Source organism: Pteronotus mesoamericanus, unplaced genomic scaffold (assembly GCF_021234165.1).
Source record: "Pteronotus mesoamericanus isolate MK-2021 breed Mesoamerican mustached bat unplaced genomic scaffold, CSHL_Meso_final contig_263, whole genome shotgun sequence".
Lineage (NCBI taxonomy): Eukaryota > Metazoa > Chordata > Mammalia > Chiroptera > Mormoopidae > Pteronotus > Pteronotus mesoamericanus.
In genome coordinates this window covers 12,145,564-12,162,177 of record NW_026555112.1, presented here as the reverse complement: position 1 = coordinate 12,162,177, position 16,614 = coordinate 12,145,564, and the positions used below count along the sequence as shown (strand labels likewise).

Below are 16,614 nucleotides of genomic sequence, written 5' to 3'. Positions count from 1 at the left end.
TTTTGACTGCAGTCTCTGCTGGGCAGGGAAAGAGACCTTCCTGTCTTTATATGTTCCACAGGCCTAAAAACACAAAGCTCCTACTAAAAGAATATAAACTGAATACAGTAGTCAAGAAACTCCAAACAAAACCCAGGCCTGACAGTGTTTTCACAGCAACTGATAGTCAGGAGGAGCTGCAGGTGAGAATTACAGACCATCTCCCTTAAACAAACCTGATTTTGTCTCCAACCTTGGATGCAAATCGAGGGGAGGGTCGGCCCGATACAGTCGGGGGTGAGGGGGACACCGAGCTGAAACCACTTTTACCTCAACGAGTTTGGATACAGGAGACGTTTCAACCAATCCTTCGAGGAAGGCGATAGAGGAAGAGGGATGGAGGCACCAATCGATTCTCCAGTCTCGGCTCTAGCCTCCTCCACCCCAGGTCCCCTTCATCTCGGGGACCGTCTGGTAGGGCATCCCGGAGCGGAGCTGGCCAACCGAAGAGCGCGCGGCTCCCGCCACCCTGCTTCGCAGCAGCGCGGACGCGGGCGCAGCTTCCCCACCTCATCCCCCTCCTCTCTACCCGCAGGGCCGCTGCAGGCGGCCCTCCGGGTCGCAGGCTGCACCCAGCACCCCTTCCCCCCGCCCCGCCCCCCAGGCCGGGCAGAGGTTTCCCGCCTTCTGCCCCTTTCCCGGGGCTCTGTCCCAGCTTCCCGCACCTGTCTCTATCAGGTTTCTACCCACTTTACCCACTCGGGGTGCCCTTGCCTACGGTGACTCCCTTCCCCTTGGCCCAAGTGATGGTCGTCGCAACCCATCTTTCTCTCTCCCGGTGACCGAATTCAGTTTATCTGTAAAGTAGGGATCTCTACCACATTTACCCAGAAAGTGACAAGGCGACCGAAAAAGTGGAGATTCATTATAACACTTTTTATTAACCAACATTCTGATATTGTCATTGCCCAGGTTGGAGGGGAGGCGTGCATTCCTCGCGGGTTTGGAAGCGCCGAGGCTGCGAGCGCCCGCCCCTGCTCCACCCTCCCGACCCCGGGCCGCACCGCCTGCGGACCTGCACCCTCCTCCGGCGTCTCTTACGCGGCCCCAACCCGGCGACTGCCTCGCGGCCCGCGGCGCGCGGCGACATGGCAGGCGACCACCGCCTCCTGCTGGAGAACGCGCGGCAAGTGGTGCTGGTGTGCGCCCGCGGGGAGCGCTTCCTGGTGCGCGACGCGCTGCGCAGCCTGGCGGTGCTGGAGGACGCCAGCCTAGTGGTGGGCACGTAAGTGGCTGCGGGATGGAGCGACCCGCCAGACAAGTCCCAGCTTGGCGCTTTTTCTCTCACTTGTGCGCTGTGGGAGGGAAACCGGGTGAAAGCTTTTTCGAACCCAGGAAGACGTTGGCAGGGCTGCCTTTAGGAACCAGCTGCTAACGTGCTTGAGTGCTTCAGGGTGTCATTCCGTGGAGGGACGCACTCAAGCTGCACGGGGCCCCGGGATGCATCAGGATCCCGCCTCTGCTGACAGAATATCATTGATCAACAATCAAAAGGGATCGGGGTTCTTTCCAGTGCTTCCTGAAGTGCGGCCAAGAGACCACCTGCGTAGATGGCCTAAGAGTTTTGTTTTGTTTTACCGCAGATTTCAGACCACTCACCTGCCCACTCCCACCCTCACCCGCCGTCCCCAGATCTTTTAAATCAGCACCTCCGTGGGTGGAGTTCGGAGACCAGAATTTTTACAAATGCCTCTCCCACCCGCTTCCTCTGTGCAGTGAAGCTTTGAGAACCATGGCAATCAGGGGTGTCCAACCTGCGGCCCGGGACGGCTATGAATGCGGCCCAACACAAAATCGTAAATTTACTTAAAACCTTTTTTTTTTGCTCATTAGTTTTCATTAGTGTTTGTGTATTTAACGTGTGGCCCAAGACAACTCTTCTTCCAATGGGCCCCCAGACGCCAAAAGGCTGGACGCTCCTGGATGGTGATGGTTTGCCCTTGTAGAGTATTCAGCTTCAGGCATCAGGAAAGGAGGGCTTGCACAATTATTTTCATTAAACCTTCTGTGCTTCCTGCTAGAAGTGAATAAAAGAACGGCCAGTTCGGGAGGGCGGGCCTGGGGTGGGAATGGGGGTTGGATGCCAATTGGGGGAGCAGCGTGGCAGGACAGTTGTGCAAGAGCAATCAGTCGCACCCAAAGCTGAGGCTGCTTAGGGTTGTGTAAGAGTCCAGCTTTTAGGGACCCTGTGTGTTTTCAATCAGCAAAGGGATAAAAACATTTCCAGTGTTACTGTCAAAAATTTCTTAAAATCAGTTAATGGAATTGCACAAAAGTAAGGATTCTGAGGATTCAGGCCCCCCCGCTGTCTTGCTCTGTCGTGCAAACCCTTCCCCAGTCCCCCCATCATCCAGCATGGCTGCTCTGTCTCTCCGGGTGTCTGCATTCCTGCCAGTAGGAAAGAGGAAAACAATCCTATTGGCTAAAACTTAGTCACATGGCCGCAGTAGGCTGATGGGAGACTGGGAAATGTATCTTTATGCTGGGCGGTCCTGACCTGTCCTGCTAAAGTTTAGGAATCTAGCACTGTGGGGAAAGGGAACATGGATCTCAGAAAACAGTTACCATTCTCTGTTACGTATGATTAAACTTTTGCCTGATAGGAGGCTATAGTCCTTTTTCCAAAGACACAACTCCAGAAAGGAAATACAATAAATGTTGAGACACAGATAACATTTTAAATTGTTGGTCAGATTTCTCACAATATTTCCCAAAACTTTAGTAATTGTCTCTTGATGTTTCTTCAGGGATGGGTTTATAAAAGCCATTGGTCCTGCTGATGTTATCCAAAAACAGTTTTCTGAAGAAACGTTTGAAGAAAGAATTGACTGCTCTGGGAAATGCATCTTGCCGGGTATTAACGTCTTTTCAGTAAAACTCTGAATACCGTTTTAGGAATGTAAAGAGGAAGAGTAGTAACTTATTTTAAAGAGTCTCACAATGATATTAAAATATAATCATAACTACAATTTATTAAATTTCTAATAAATGTCTAGCTGCTTTGCAAACATGTTTTCATGTTGAATTCTTATAACTGCACCGAAAGGTACATTATTTGCATGTTACATGGAATTTAGGGGCGAAGTATCTCACCTGAAATCACTAAACAGGTAAAGGGCAGGATGAGACTTAAAGCCATGCATTCATTCTACTTATTCCCTCTCACATGGTGAAGAAAGACCAGCTGTGTTGTGTTTAGGTGCAAAACTGTTGGAAGAATTTTATTAATGCATTGTGTAGGGAAGGCAAACAGGGAAAACTATCTCTACTACCAGAATATACTTTAAATTAGTAGAGTGTGAAACAAAGGACCCATCTTTAGATGGAAAAAAAAATATTAGAAATTTCACTGAAGTTCATTACTATCTTTAGTGATTGACAACAGAATCATGTTTATTTACCATCATCTCCTAAATGGTCTATGTTTTATGGCTTCATGTAATGACCTGAAATGAGTTTCATAAATTTTGAGTTCTATGCAAACATAAAGCTTAAGATTTGTATATTTAAAGTGTGCATGATATACATCTGACAGAGCATCTACCTTCTGGCTCTTGGAAGGTAGAAGACAAAGTCAGGGTGAAACCTTATGAGAAAGCAGAATATAATACAAAATGATCTGAACTTTTGATTTTTGACTTTTGATTTTACTCCAAATCAGAACCCACTAATCAGCCATTCCATCTGTTAGGTATTTTGAATGTTCTGGAAAGATGCACTTTTCTGAACTGTACTTGGGTAAATAAAAGCTTCAAGTAATTGCTTTAGAGCTTCTCTTTCTATATAAATATATAAAATATAGTTCTTTCTTGAAGAAATATTTATCTTCCTGATTTCATATTTTTCCCTCTCAAGGTTGAGGATAGGGATTGGATGAGTCTGTTTTCACACTCAGCTAATAGACTAATAGACTTGACTCAACTAATAGACTTGACATCCTGATTTTGGTGAGCATGGGCTTAATGGGCAAAAGGAACTGTACTTTTTAAAAGAATATTTTCATCATTCTGAGTCACCCTCCTCTCTTAGAGCCTTCTAGAACAACTATGCAGAGAGACCTCTTGTTTCCTCTATGTGGAGGAAAACAGAGACAAATTCTTCCTTCTTCAACCCTCACCCAAGATGGCTGACCACCGTCATGTTTTCCAAAGAGCAGGATGGTATAGTCGTCCTGCTAGCTAGGGCTTTCTAGTTCTTAACTTTAAAAATGATTTGATTTATTGATTACAGGTTTGGTGGATGCACACACACATCCAGTATGGGCTGGTGAAAGAGTTCACGAATTCGCAATGAAGGTAACTGCAGTGAATGATGGTGAATCAAAATGAAGCATAAACAAACAGAGAAAAATCTTTTTCTAAAGAGTCTGTAGGCTGTCAGGCTTTTCAGCATATGCCTACACCTCTTTTTAATGGGTATTTTTACCAGCCTGGACTATGGCAGATAAATTATAATAAAACTTAACTAGTTTATAACTGTCTCAAATCTTTATAATATGCACAGAGCTAGCAATCATTTTAAATATAAAAATTTTCAAAAAAAATTTTTTAGCTGTAGAATCTTCATTTTAACAGAGTTGAGCTGCCCTGCTCACTAATTTCTCCTCCCTTTTCCTTCTCCCCCCTTCCATTCTACCAGTCCTCATGGTCTCTGAAAAGACTCCAGGAAGCAGCTTGAAAATTACCATTCATTAAGGTCAAACCAGGAAAAATATATTACTGATAACAAAAATAAAATGTTTTATATTGTTCTCATTTTTTTCCAGGAAAAAAATGAGATTTATTAAGAAATATAAAAAGAAGTCTGTCAGTGAATAATTAGCTGTAGCCAACCCTCAAACCCCTAGTTGAAGCCATTTTACATTGTTTTTAGTAAACTTTATTCTTTTAGAGCAGTTTTAGATTCACAGCAAAACTGAGTGAAAGCTACAAGCATGTCCCATACACCATATTCCGCCCCAGGCTTCCCCATTTTCAGCGTCCTCCAGCCAGTGGTACATTTGTTACAATGGATGAACCTACATTGACATATCATTAACAAATGTATAATGACATGAACTCACCATTGTAGGAGCATACAGGGTAGTTTCCTTGCCCTAAAAATCTTCTGTGATCTGCCTATTCGCCCCTCTCTTCCCCCAACCTCTAGCAACCACTGATCTTTTTACTGTCTCCTTAGTTTTGCTTTTTCCAGAATGTCATATAGTTGGAATCACATGGTATGTAAACTTTCCAGAGGGGCTCTTCATTTAGCAATATGCGCTTGAGTTTTCTTCATACCTTTTCTTCACATTGTTCCTAAAAATGTATGTAGCCTAACAGCTAAATTGCAGTATTTCAGAAAAAGAAAAAATTTCTTCAGATATTGTGTACCTTCTTCAACAAACTAGAGCTGCTTTTAAGACTTCTTTATTACATCACAGAATTTCAGAGTTAATAAATCTCTAAGTACCCTTAGAGATTTGCAGTCCAGTTCTCTCACTGTGTAGATGCCGAAAGGGAGGTCGGTAGAGGGAAGGGTGCCCACTGAGTTCACTAGCTCCCCATGGCAGAACTCAGATAAAAACTCTCTGGGGGAGAGACCCCTCGCCCCTCCCCGTCCTGTCCCCCGCACAGGCGCATTGCGTTTGCACCACACTCCTTGCTGCCCGGAGTAGCAGAGCCCACTGGGGTCCCACAAAGAGCCTCTTCATTTGCTTGAGCCACAGAGGTGAGGCCCCAAACCCTTGTGGCCAAATACTGAGGAGAGCAAACACCCCTGGATGTCTTTGGTGGAGATTTGAATGACTGCTTTGTGCATATCGATTGTGAATCACTTTGAATATCACCCCTGCAGGTAGGTTCTGTAGACCTGCCTGTAACCTCCCTGTGTTTGTTCGGCCTAACGGTGAGCCGTGTGTTCAGTTGGCAGGAGCCACATACATGGATATCCACCAGGCTGGAGGAGGGATCAACTTCACGGTGGAGCGCACACGCCAAGCCTCGGAGGAGGAGCTGTTCAGCTCCTTCCAGCAGCGGCTGCAGTGCATGATGCGGGCGGGGACCACGCTGGTGGAGTGCAAGAGCGGATACGGCCTCAACCTGGAGACGGAGCTCAAGATGCTCCGCGTGATTGAGCGCGCCCGGCGGCAGATGGACCTCGGCATCTCGGCCACTTACTGCGGGGCTCACTCAGTGCCGAAGTAACCTCAGGCGCCGGGCGGCCGGGTTTAACTCGGGGGTGGAGGGGGCCGCTTTCTCCCCCAGTGGCTCAGCAGTTTAGCTCTTGCAGAGACACCAGGAGAAGGCTTTGGAAAGTTGTTCGAATTCTAATGGGCAGTCATCTCACACGTGGTTTTAGGAAGGAGACCTCCACTAGACCTGTCACTTTGCGAGTCCCTTAGTGATGAAGGAAGGGGAGATGCTGAAAACTCTTTCGATTAACAGAGAGAAAAGTCCCTTGTGATTCTTTAAAACGGCAGATATCAATCTAAATAGTTTCTCATGACAGCATAAAAGCACTTTAGAAATTGACAGTAACACGCTGTAGGAGTTACATCTAATCTTGAAGTGACTCAAAACAGTTTTTATGTTGCTCCTGTTTGCTTGCTTAGCAGACAACAAACATTTTTATTTTATTGTTGTAGATGTTTTTTCGCTTTCCCCTTTATCTATACGGCTTTACTGCAGAGAACGGCTATCTCCTTCTACGCGTGCGTCCCGCCTGTCCTGTAATTGCTAGGCTGGAAGACCCGCAGTTCTGGAACTAAGAGAGCCAGAGGAAAACCAGAAAACTCAAAATCACAGGGCTCCTCCAATAGTGCAGTTTTAAGTTTTCACGACTTAGATATATAAATGCTACAGGCTTACACAAATTATTTGAAAAAAGAATTTATATATTTCATAAATGTATTTCACTTTGTGAACTTTAAAGATAAAATTTTAACGGTAATTTTGTGTTTACCATCTTCAGAGGAACTAAAAAATTAACATTAACACTTATTATTAAAAATTCACAAAATGAATTAAGTAGAAAAGAAACACAAAAACTTAATATTCCCAATGGTGTTTGTTGCAAGTTTTTAGCATTTATACTTCTGAAATTATTAAAGCTTGAAATTGCCCTAAGGTATTTTGGGAGAGCCTGTCTGTAGAAAAAAGATTTTTTTTTTTTTTCAAATAGAATATGAGGTGTGTGATCGTCTGGTTTCTTCAGAAGGAAGGACATTGTGATGTGGTAGAAAAGTCCCAGGTGTTGGAGTGATACTTCCAGCTGGGTGATTTTGAGGGCATCTTTTAACTTTTTTGAACATGAATTATTTATCTGTAAAATAGCTATATAGCACGCTATTCTATACAATTGTCTTAAGAATTATATGTAAGTGCCTGTCTCCTTGTGGCCCACCTCTGTCTACCCACCCTAATGGTTTTCACTGAACAAGAGGCTTCTATGTGCCAAATACAGGGCTAAGGTTTTACAGAAAATTTCTCCAACTGCCAATGAGCCTCTGAGGTCTGCATTGGGATCCCCAATGATAAAGCCCGAGGCTCAGAGCATGCCAAATGATACGTCAATAACGTGTCCGAAGTTATGCGGCCAGCAAGCAGTCGAGCTCTGTGTATATTTGACTTCAAAAGCCCAGCCCTTCCTAATCTCTAACTACCCCAGGATCTCAGTGAGAGTTTCAGGGCCAGGGGATAGCCAGAGCCTGAGGAAGAGGCCTCAGCTGGCTTGTCAGGGAAGCCTACAGGATGCCTTCCAGGTGCCCTTGATGGGTAGATTCATTTCTTTCCCAGCCAGATGGCCTTGCTGACATTCCCAAAGGCAGCGCTGGTGTGCCAGAATGGATGAGCCATCTGAGACCCTGTGTACAGGGTCAGTGCACACAGAAGTCTAGTCAATACCTCTGCTATGTAGGCATGTCACAACTGTGGAGTCCCCAGTTATAGCTTTGATTCTTTCTGTACCACTCTGAGGCATTTACCCAGTTTCTCAGGTTCTCCAAAGACAAAACAAAACAGAACAAAACAAAAACACACAATAAAACTTTCTCCATTAAAAATTTTTTTTTTGACTCATGGAAATCTTTTTTTCTTCTCTCAGAGGAAAAACTGCTACTGAAGCTGCTGATGACATCATCAATAACCACCTCCCAAAGCTGAAGGAACTTAGCAGAAATGGGCAAATTCACGTCGACAATATAGATGTGTTCTGTGAGAAGGGTGTCTTTGACCTTGATTCTACCAGAAGGATTCTTCAAGGTGGAAAAGATATAGGGTTACAGATTAACTTCCATGGGGATGAACTCCACCCGATGAAGGCTGCAGAGGTACAGCTGACCTTTTGTTTTTCCTTTGTCAATACTCACATTATGGAAAACTTACCTAGTTTGTTCAAAGACAGGAGCAGTCTTTTGAAAAGAAAGTGGAAACATTTGTGTGAGGAGTGTGCAGAATCTAACTGGTTGAGCCTAGGAATCCCTGGCTTCTGTTAGAAATTTACTTTTTTTGCACTCATTTACTTTTATTAACACCTGCTGGAGGTGTTAGTAGAAAAAGAAGTACCTTCGTGATATCTTTTACTAAATTCACAGCCTATTTTCGTTGGTAAAGAAGGTCATACCAACAGAGTCTACTAATTTCACATGCAGCTTCTAGGGTCTTTCTGAGGCATCATCCAGATGAATTTTAGTGAAGCCCACCATTCATAGCCACAACATGATTTTCAAATCTATATGTCTTGCCCAGATTCATTTATTCACACTGTCAGCAAATACTTGACTGTGTCGTGTGTGCCAGGAACTGTTGTAAGTGCTGAGAATTCGTCAGTGAGTAAAGACAGCTCTTGTGTCGGGGCGAGGAGCCAAACGAACAACTGTCCTTGCGGTATTAGTACAGATGTAGATACCTCACAGGTGTCTCACCCACAACATGTCCTACTTGATCTCTTAATGTCACTTCCCAATCATGCCCTGTGTTTCCTGCCCCAGTGAATGAAAACATCATCTATTGCCTAGGTCAAAAACCTGATGTCATTTGACTCCTCTCTCCGCTTCACCTAACCACATTTCAACAGCCCAGCAAGTCCTGCCACGTTTCCTCCTGAGTATCTCTCGGTGCATTTCTCTTCGCCTCACGGCCTAGGTCCAACCACCACCAGCTCTCACCTGGATTGTTGTAACAGCTGTTCCTGCCTCCAAACTTGCGTCCACTTTAACGTGTTTCTTTACCCCATCCCCTAAGTTCATCTGTCCCTCCTCTCCATTGCTTAAAACCACCTAAAGGCTTACCACTGCTCATAGGGCGAATTTCAAATTCCCTACTTGCCAGGATCCAGCCCTTGTTTACTTCTCTATCTTCTTTTCTCTCTCCTCTGCTTTTTCACCTCCTTCACCCCGTCTCCCACAGACCAGCCACAATAAACTACTTTGAGTACACTGAATACCTCATGCCTCTGCACGGATGGCTTCTCTAGTCTGAACTCCACCTTGTCTCGCTAATTCTAGCTGCCTTCCATGTTTCATGTTAACCGCAGCTTCTCCGGGGTCGTCCCCAAACCTCTCCAACGGTGGGTTATAGATCCTCCCTGTGCTTATCCCATTGTGTAAAAATTGCCTCTGCAACCCTTCTGGACTCCAGAACGAAGACAGAGCGCACCCCTGTCTTACATAGCCCTGTGCCTGAAAGTTAGCACAGTGCCTGGCATACAGACGGCCTTTCCTAAGCAAATAATTAGCTGTCGAACATTTGTTAAGTGAATGTGGACTGGGTGGTCAATAAGACACTTTTAGTTGTAGAGAGTGACTGGTGAATTAAATCAATTGAGGTCAATACCCAGGATGAGCAAATCAAGATTGGAAAAGTGAAGGTGATTCCAAAGTCAATAAAGAACTCTCTTGGTGGAGTGCAGTCTGTCCTGTGGTCCAAAATGCTGTCAGACCAGAGCCAGCTGCTGATGTGGGCCAGCTCTTTCCTGCCCTGGTGTGGGGGGACCGTAGCCTCCATGGCCTGGGCCACAGTGTAATGTCCAACATTGTCTGCTCTCCTTTCCTTGGGATGTTTTCTAAACATACCACCTTTCATCCTGGGGCATATTGTGTGTGTGTCTGTGTGTGTACAATTGGCACAATGAGAAGAAATCCACTGTAATGCATGGTTCCATGATCATCACGGCATTGCCCCATCTTGGTTGTCTCGTAACAATCTAGTCCAAACTTTTCATCTGGAGAGAAATCAAGCTCAAGTACTATTCTCAAATTATACATCTGATTCCACATTTTAAAAGTTTGTTTTCTTAACTGATCTGTTTTCACAGAGAGCAATGACATTCCAAGATACCTTTTTATTGTGATTTTTATGATGCTGTGATAGATTTTATTATTTATCTGATTCATCAGATTCATAAATTTTTTTAGCTATGAATACTGTCAGTAAACACTTATGTCTAAGAATGTTTTTTGAAGTAGCACTCTAGACAATCTTCAAATGAATGTCCATCACAAACCCTTTATCCATTTTGGGGCTTGTCCTTGCCAGAGGTAGTCGGCAAGAAATTTTAATCATAGAGTGCTATTTATTTTTGCAGGAAAAACAGTTTTATGGCACTTTATTGATTTGTAGTTGCTGTTGGTTAAATCTTTTTCTCTCTGCTCATTCTACTTAGCTTGGGGCTGAACTGGGAGCTCGGGCAATCAGTCACCTGGAAGAAGTGAGTGATGAAGGCATTGCTGCCATGGCAACGGCCGGGTGCTCCGCTGTCCTGCTGCCCACCACGGCCTACATGCTGAGGTGAGGTCCTCCTCTCCCCGACACATGAGCTGCAAGTACAAGTTGTGAAGACAGAGCCTTCCAAGATGCCCAGCTATTATTTCATTGCCCTTACAAGTCCCTTAAAAATGCAGATCAAGAAAACGTAGCTCATGGAAGATGCCAGTTCTGGAATGATGTTCAGAAATGAATTACCCCGAGGACTGAGCTCAGAACTAAAGTGACTCTGAGTGGTTGGATTACTGGGGAGGGTGGCTCTTCCTTTTTCTTTCTTTCTTTCTTTTCTTTTCTTTTTTTTTTTTTTTACCAACTTTTGGATTTTCTAATTTAAAGAAAAATCAGTATGTATTTCTTTTATAATTACAAAAAATGAAATAGGTTTCATACTTTTAAAAGCATGCATAAGATATTTGGGATATTTAACAGTATTCAGAATCTGCATAGCTGTGTTCTGAGAAGATGATTGTTGGTGTCAAAATTATGTACCAGAATCCTCATAAATCCTGGGGGTGAGAGGAGAGAGAAGATGTATATGTTGTAAAGCCTCCCCAGGAACTTTGCTCTGTGCTCTCTGTGGACTGAATGCATTTAGTCCACCTCCTATAATTGCCATTGCTCTAATTCTACCAAATCTGAGACCTGAGATTTGACTCTTTCCATTGTTCCACGTCCATGCCAGCCACTGAGTTTGTGGGCAGGCAGGCCAGCATTCAGATTTTTTATTCTCTAAAGACCAGGTGCTTTCTGTGAGGCTGGGACACATGGTTTTCACAGGGGTGATTCTGCAGTTATGGCCTTAGAACAGTGGTTATCAATCTCAAGTGATTTTGCCCCTAAGGGGACATTGGTCAATGTCTGGAGACATTTTTGTTTGTCACAACTAAGTGGTGCTACTGACAACTAGTAGATAAAAGCCAGAGATGCTGCTAAACATTCTACAAGGCACAGAACAACCCCAAGAACAAAGAATTATCCAGCCCAAGAAATGCTTTTTGCCAAGGTTGAAAAACTCTGCCTTAGGGATTGAAAAGCAAGGCTTTGAGTAACTGTTATAAGGGAAAAGAAAGAACTATTTCAGTGCTTTCCTGAAACATTATTTTATACACATACATTAATGTAGATTACAACCAGGAAATATCAATCAAGAGCTAGTCGCTTCACTTTGAGTTTCTGTTTGACAGAGGGGTTGGATATCTTAAGTCTTCTTCCATTCTGAACATCTGTTCTGCAAAACCTCCAATTCTGGATACTGACAACTCTTTTCCTCCCTTAGACTGAAGCAACCTCGCGCTAGGAAGATGCTAGAGGAAGGAGTAATAGTTGCTTTGGGCAGTGACTTCAACCCTAATGCCTATTGCTTCTCAATGGTAATTATTTTTAATATGCCTTTCTGAGCAGAATATTGAACTTCTACCAAGCATATAAATAATTTAGAACTATTTCTGTTAAAATGTATTCAAACATCAAAAACTATTTTCCCATGAAACAAGAAACAAAGATATAAACAGTAGTATAATTGAATTTTTCTGCACATGTGAATGCCTCCAGTCATAAAGAAAGGAGAATTATTTTCTGATTTAGCCTTGGGTGTTGTGGTTTAGCACTAACCCATTTTCCCCCTGGGAGAGCAGGATAAGCTCAAGGAAGTTTTAGTAAGGAAGCGTGGAGTGGAACTTCATTGTATACAGTAGGTGGTCTTGAAAGGTTGTACATAAATATTAAATACACATGGGGACAATCTCTATAGTAGAGGAATCTTTTCTAAAGCACAAGAACCTTTATGTGTAAGTTTAAATCTTCCCATAGCAGTCTAGTTTTTTCCACCTACACATTTTACCTCCATCATTTGCTGTGCTGTGCGGAGAAATGTCCCATGTAGCAGTTGCCATTTTGTTACTTTCCTCCAACGCTTCCTCTCCCTCCTCAGCCAATGGTCATGCACCTGGCCTGTGTAAACATGCGGATGTCCATGCCGGAGGCCTTGGCCGCCGCCACCATCAATGCAGCGTATGCGCTGGGAAAATCTCACACCCATGGATCTTTGGAAGTTGGCAAACAGGGAGATCTCATTATCATCAATTCATCCAGGTAAGTGCTCCCTCAACTAAGCTATTCTATGCCCATTGTAGTATACAGACCTGTTTAAATCCCCTTTTTACTAATTACTAGTGCCAGGCTCCGTGTAGGCGCAGGAGCTACTTGGTTCCCTCTATCTTCATCCTTTTATAACAAAGTCCCCCTACAGGCCCTAAACTACAGGGCACACTAAGTTTCCGGTCTTTTCGTCCATCTCACACCTTTCATAGGTCTCCAGGCTTCTCCCTGTCTCCCTGGACTCTGGACTTGTTGTGCCCTCTGGCATGTGTTTTTGTTTTCCCACCTGACTTTTGACCTTCTGGCTATGCTGGGGCTCATATGTCTCAACTTCAGCTTGTCCCCTCGTTCTGATTCATTACTGCTGTAACTTCTTTCTCTTAGGAGACCCCAAAATCTTTGCTTCAGTCTTTCTGCCCTGGTTTCCTATTACTTACCCCCCTCCTGCTGCCGTCTGGGTCTCCCACATGCCAGGTTGAGTCATATTGTTCTAAATCTTCAATCCTTGACTCTAGTGAACCTATCATAGCTCTCAGATCTCATGTTCAACAGAAGAGAGTGGCTCTATAACTTCTATTCTCCGGGGTCATTTTCAATGACCTCTACCTACACTGAAAATAATACTGATGTTACCATTTGTGCATTACTTAATTGAAGCAAATATTTTAAGATCAAATACTTAAATGATATTGTTAAACATTACTTGATTTATCATAGGCTAATTAGAAATATGCTATTTTTTTAAATCTCAAGTATCAATGACTAGGTATAAAGAAATATTTAGAAAATATATTTTTAAGTTAGCATTTAATGACAGTAATAATTTTGACTTGTATGTATTGAAGCAATGTTTGATTTCTTTCTAGATGGGAGCATTTGATTTACCAGTTTGGAGGCCATAACGAATTAATTGAATATGTTATAGCTAAAGGAAAAGTCATCTATAAAAAATGACAGATCTTAAAGGAAAGAGAAGACTCTTCAATTGCATAAAATACATCAATACAGTTATATAAAAATATAAAATACCTTAGTAGTTTACCAAAATGATGTCACTTAAATGTAAATGTATTTCAGTGTTTTGTTAATCCACTCATAAAACCCAAAGGATTCATTTATTTCCATTTAATGTGCATGGGGACATAGACACAGGTAAACCAACTGTGATGATCCTCTCAAAACATTAAACTATCTCACAAAGATTTGTCATAAATATTCTGAGGGTTAATATGATGAATTAGTAAAAGAACATGTTTGTGGGGAAAAAGCAGATTGGCAGGTAGATGTGGCTTGAAATTCCCATTTTGTTTCTGCTTTTCAAATTTCAGTTCAGCACTCTCCAGTGAAGATTGGGGGATGCAGGGAAATCCAAGGGCTATGTTCCAGGTTAAGCTAAGACGCAGGCTTTCTGAAACAAGCGAATAGCTTTTCCTGTCCCCACCCAGTCTGTCTTTCTAGATGCTTTTTGAATACATCAGGGTCCTTCCATTTCGAATTTCTTTTCAACTTTAGCTCGAAGCAGACTTCACAGCACAGCTCAGGACTTCCTGTGATGAATGCATGTTGACCAAATCCAATCATGTAACTTTTAAAATTGTTTTTCAGTTTTTGATTCTTCACATTACCAATGTTTAGAAAACATGTTATAACTCTTAATAAGAATGTGCTGTCACTACTATTGTGGTTGTTTCCTTACGGCGCTGGAGGTAGAGCAGTGGCCTTGCCTATTAGAGCTTTTTAGGAAATAAACAAATCATGGAATTACTTGTACAGAGTGGATGATTATTTACATATATAAATAGTTGTTTCAGAAGCCATGAGAGTTTACTTGAAATCTTTTAAAATGTTTTAATCATCTTTATGATCACCACTTTATTATCAAACTTTGTCCTATTTATGAAGAAACAATTTGAAGAGTAAATGATAATGATGCAAATTATCACCCATTTCAGGTTAATAGAGGCTGAATCAATGAGGCTTTACCATAGTCAGTATAAATCAAATTGAGATACCCCTGTTGGAATGTTAAGGGTAACATGGCATGTTGCTGTCACCACCAATTTAGCACGGGGGGCTCTGGCTCTCTTCCTCATAGGCTTGGCAAAGGAGTCTTGAGGGGGTGTGGGATCACCTAGTCAACGGTGGGAATTTGGGATTACAAGATAGATACAGAGGCCAACACTAGGGATTAGGACTATCCTGGAACCCAAGCCACGCAGAAGTTTATCCTTGTGCGGATGGAATAAGAAGGCGAAGTGCATCCTATTTCCCTCTAGGAGATAGTCAGTCAAAACAAACGGCACTCATGTCTTTTTTTTGAAGGAAAGCAGAAGAGGATGCCCCCCAGGAGCCGCCTTAGCGCCGCCAGGCCAGTGTCTAGTAGTGAGCTCCTGCAACTCGAGGGAGCTTGCTCCAAACTCCAAACATCAGCCCGCCCCCAAACCTGCTGAATTAGAGTCTGCATCTTAAGAAGTTCCCCATTGATTTGTATGCCCATTAAAGTCTGAGAAATGCTGCAGCCTAAGACCCCAGCCAAATTTCCACTCTGTTCCTCAGAAATACCCATCTGTGTGTGCTATTCGGGCCTCACAGTGCTGTTCCCATTGCCTAGAATGTTGCTCCTCTCTTTTCTAGGTGGAAATCAGCGCTAGTCACTCTCCACCCAACATGCCCCCTTACCTCAAATACAGTTTTTATACCATTGTAATTTATAGTGTGAGTTAGTAGAGGGCAGGGGCCTCGTCGTGTCCCCAGGATCTAGTATGGGGGACTGGTTCATAGCAGGTGATCAATAAATGAATTAATGAATGGCTGCACAGACACACAGATTGTCACAGTAAAAATTAATTATCAAAATACACTAAGCAGGCCGACGTGGAGATGCGGTTATTCTGTGGACTGGAAAGAGCATATGAGTTCCTTAATACAATGTGCAAGGATGATGCTCATGGGGGAGCCAAGTGTTAAAATAAAACCAAAGAAACAGTTTCAAGGCTGGGTGGGAGGACAGTGCCGAGACAGAAAGGCTCCAAGATGGAACATCACGAAATGAAGACGGATGATGAGTCTTTCTAGAGCAGAGTGTTCAGTGGGAGCTAAGGCTACAAGGTGAGGTCAGTTTTCACAGGGCTTTGAATGTCAGGCTCACTGGTCAGGACTTAGTTAGTTGGGCATTGTCCCACAAAACAAAATGTTGCCGGTTCGATTCCTGGTGTGGGCATATGCCCAGGTTGCAGCCTGGTCCCCAGTTGCGGTCTGGTCTCTGTTTGGGGCATGTGTGAGAGGCAACCGATCAGTGTTCCTCTCACACGGTGATATTTCTCTCCCTCTTTCTCCCCCTTTCCTTCTCTCTAAAAATAAATAAATAAAATCTTCAAAAAAAAAAAAAAATAAAGTCAGGGAAAGCCACTAGATGTTTCTGAATAGGTTAGACCCAGGATGAGAGTGTTGTTGTAGAAATATTAATCTGGTTTCAGTGTACATAGCAGGCGCTCAAATATTTGCTGTGTGAGTGGACTCTGGCAAGGTACTTTGAACAAGTCCTTCAGCGGAGACAGTGGGAAACCTCAGGGGCTAGATGTCCAGGCAGACAGTGAGATGTGAACACTCTAATCTGTGCTCCACGTTGGGCTAGATTAATATTTATTCTCTCAACCTCTTAAAATTATTGGGCCACCCTCCCAGGAGAAAAATTAAATTTCTTTCTAAGAAGTAAGATTTTGTCAGGCAGGGTTGA

The 16,614-nt window shown here is 43.3% G+C and overlaps 2 protein-coding genes across 2 annotated transcripts in view; one reads left to right on the top strand and one right to left on the bottom strand.

The window, feature by feature from the left end:
* CCDC38 (coiled-coil domain containing 38) overlaps positions 1-447 on the bottom strand; it is a 38,011-nt gene extending 37,564 nt beyond the window's left edge. The window contains exon 1 of the mRNA XM_054574505.1: positions 310-447. The gene's annotated coding sequence lies outside the window, so the exon portion shown is untranslated. The remainder of the gene's footprint in view (positions 1-309) is intronic.
* Positions 448-1,092: 645 nt separating this feature from the next.
* Positions 1,093-14,661, top strand: AMDHD1 (amidohydrolase domain containing 1). The gene is made up of 9 exons (XM_054574680.1): positions 1,093-1,264; positions 2,787-2,893; positions 4,270-4,334; positions 5,943-6,220; positions 8,122-8,347; positions 10,681-10,805; positions 12,058-12,151; positions 12,712-12,872; positions 13,745-14,661. The coding sequence occupies exons 1-9, from the start codon at positions 1,128-1,130 to the stop codon at positions 13,830-13,832; spliced, it is 1,281 nt and encodes a 426-aa protein (XP_054430655.1). The 5' UTR covers positions 1,093-1,127; the 3' UTR covers positions 13,833-14,661.
* The last annotated feature ends 1,953 nt before the right edge of the window (positions 14,662-16,614 follow it).

Bases quoted from the DNA above. Each gene is read 5' to 3' on its own strand.
- AMDHD1 (XM_054574680.1), top strand. From the start codon at position 1,128: ATGGCAGGCGACCACCGCCTCCTGCTGGAGAACGCGCGGCAAGTGGTG. The intron at 6,221-8,121 runs GTAACCTCAGGC...TTCTTCTCTCAG, and splicing joins GGGGCTCACTCAGTGCCGAA to AGGAAAAACTGCTACTGAAG. The intron at 12,873-13,744 runs GTAAGTGCTCCC...ATTTCTTTCTAG, and splicing joins ATTATCATCAATTCATCCAG to ATGGGAGCATTTGATTTACC.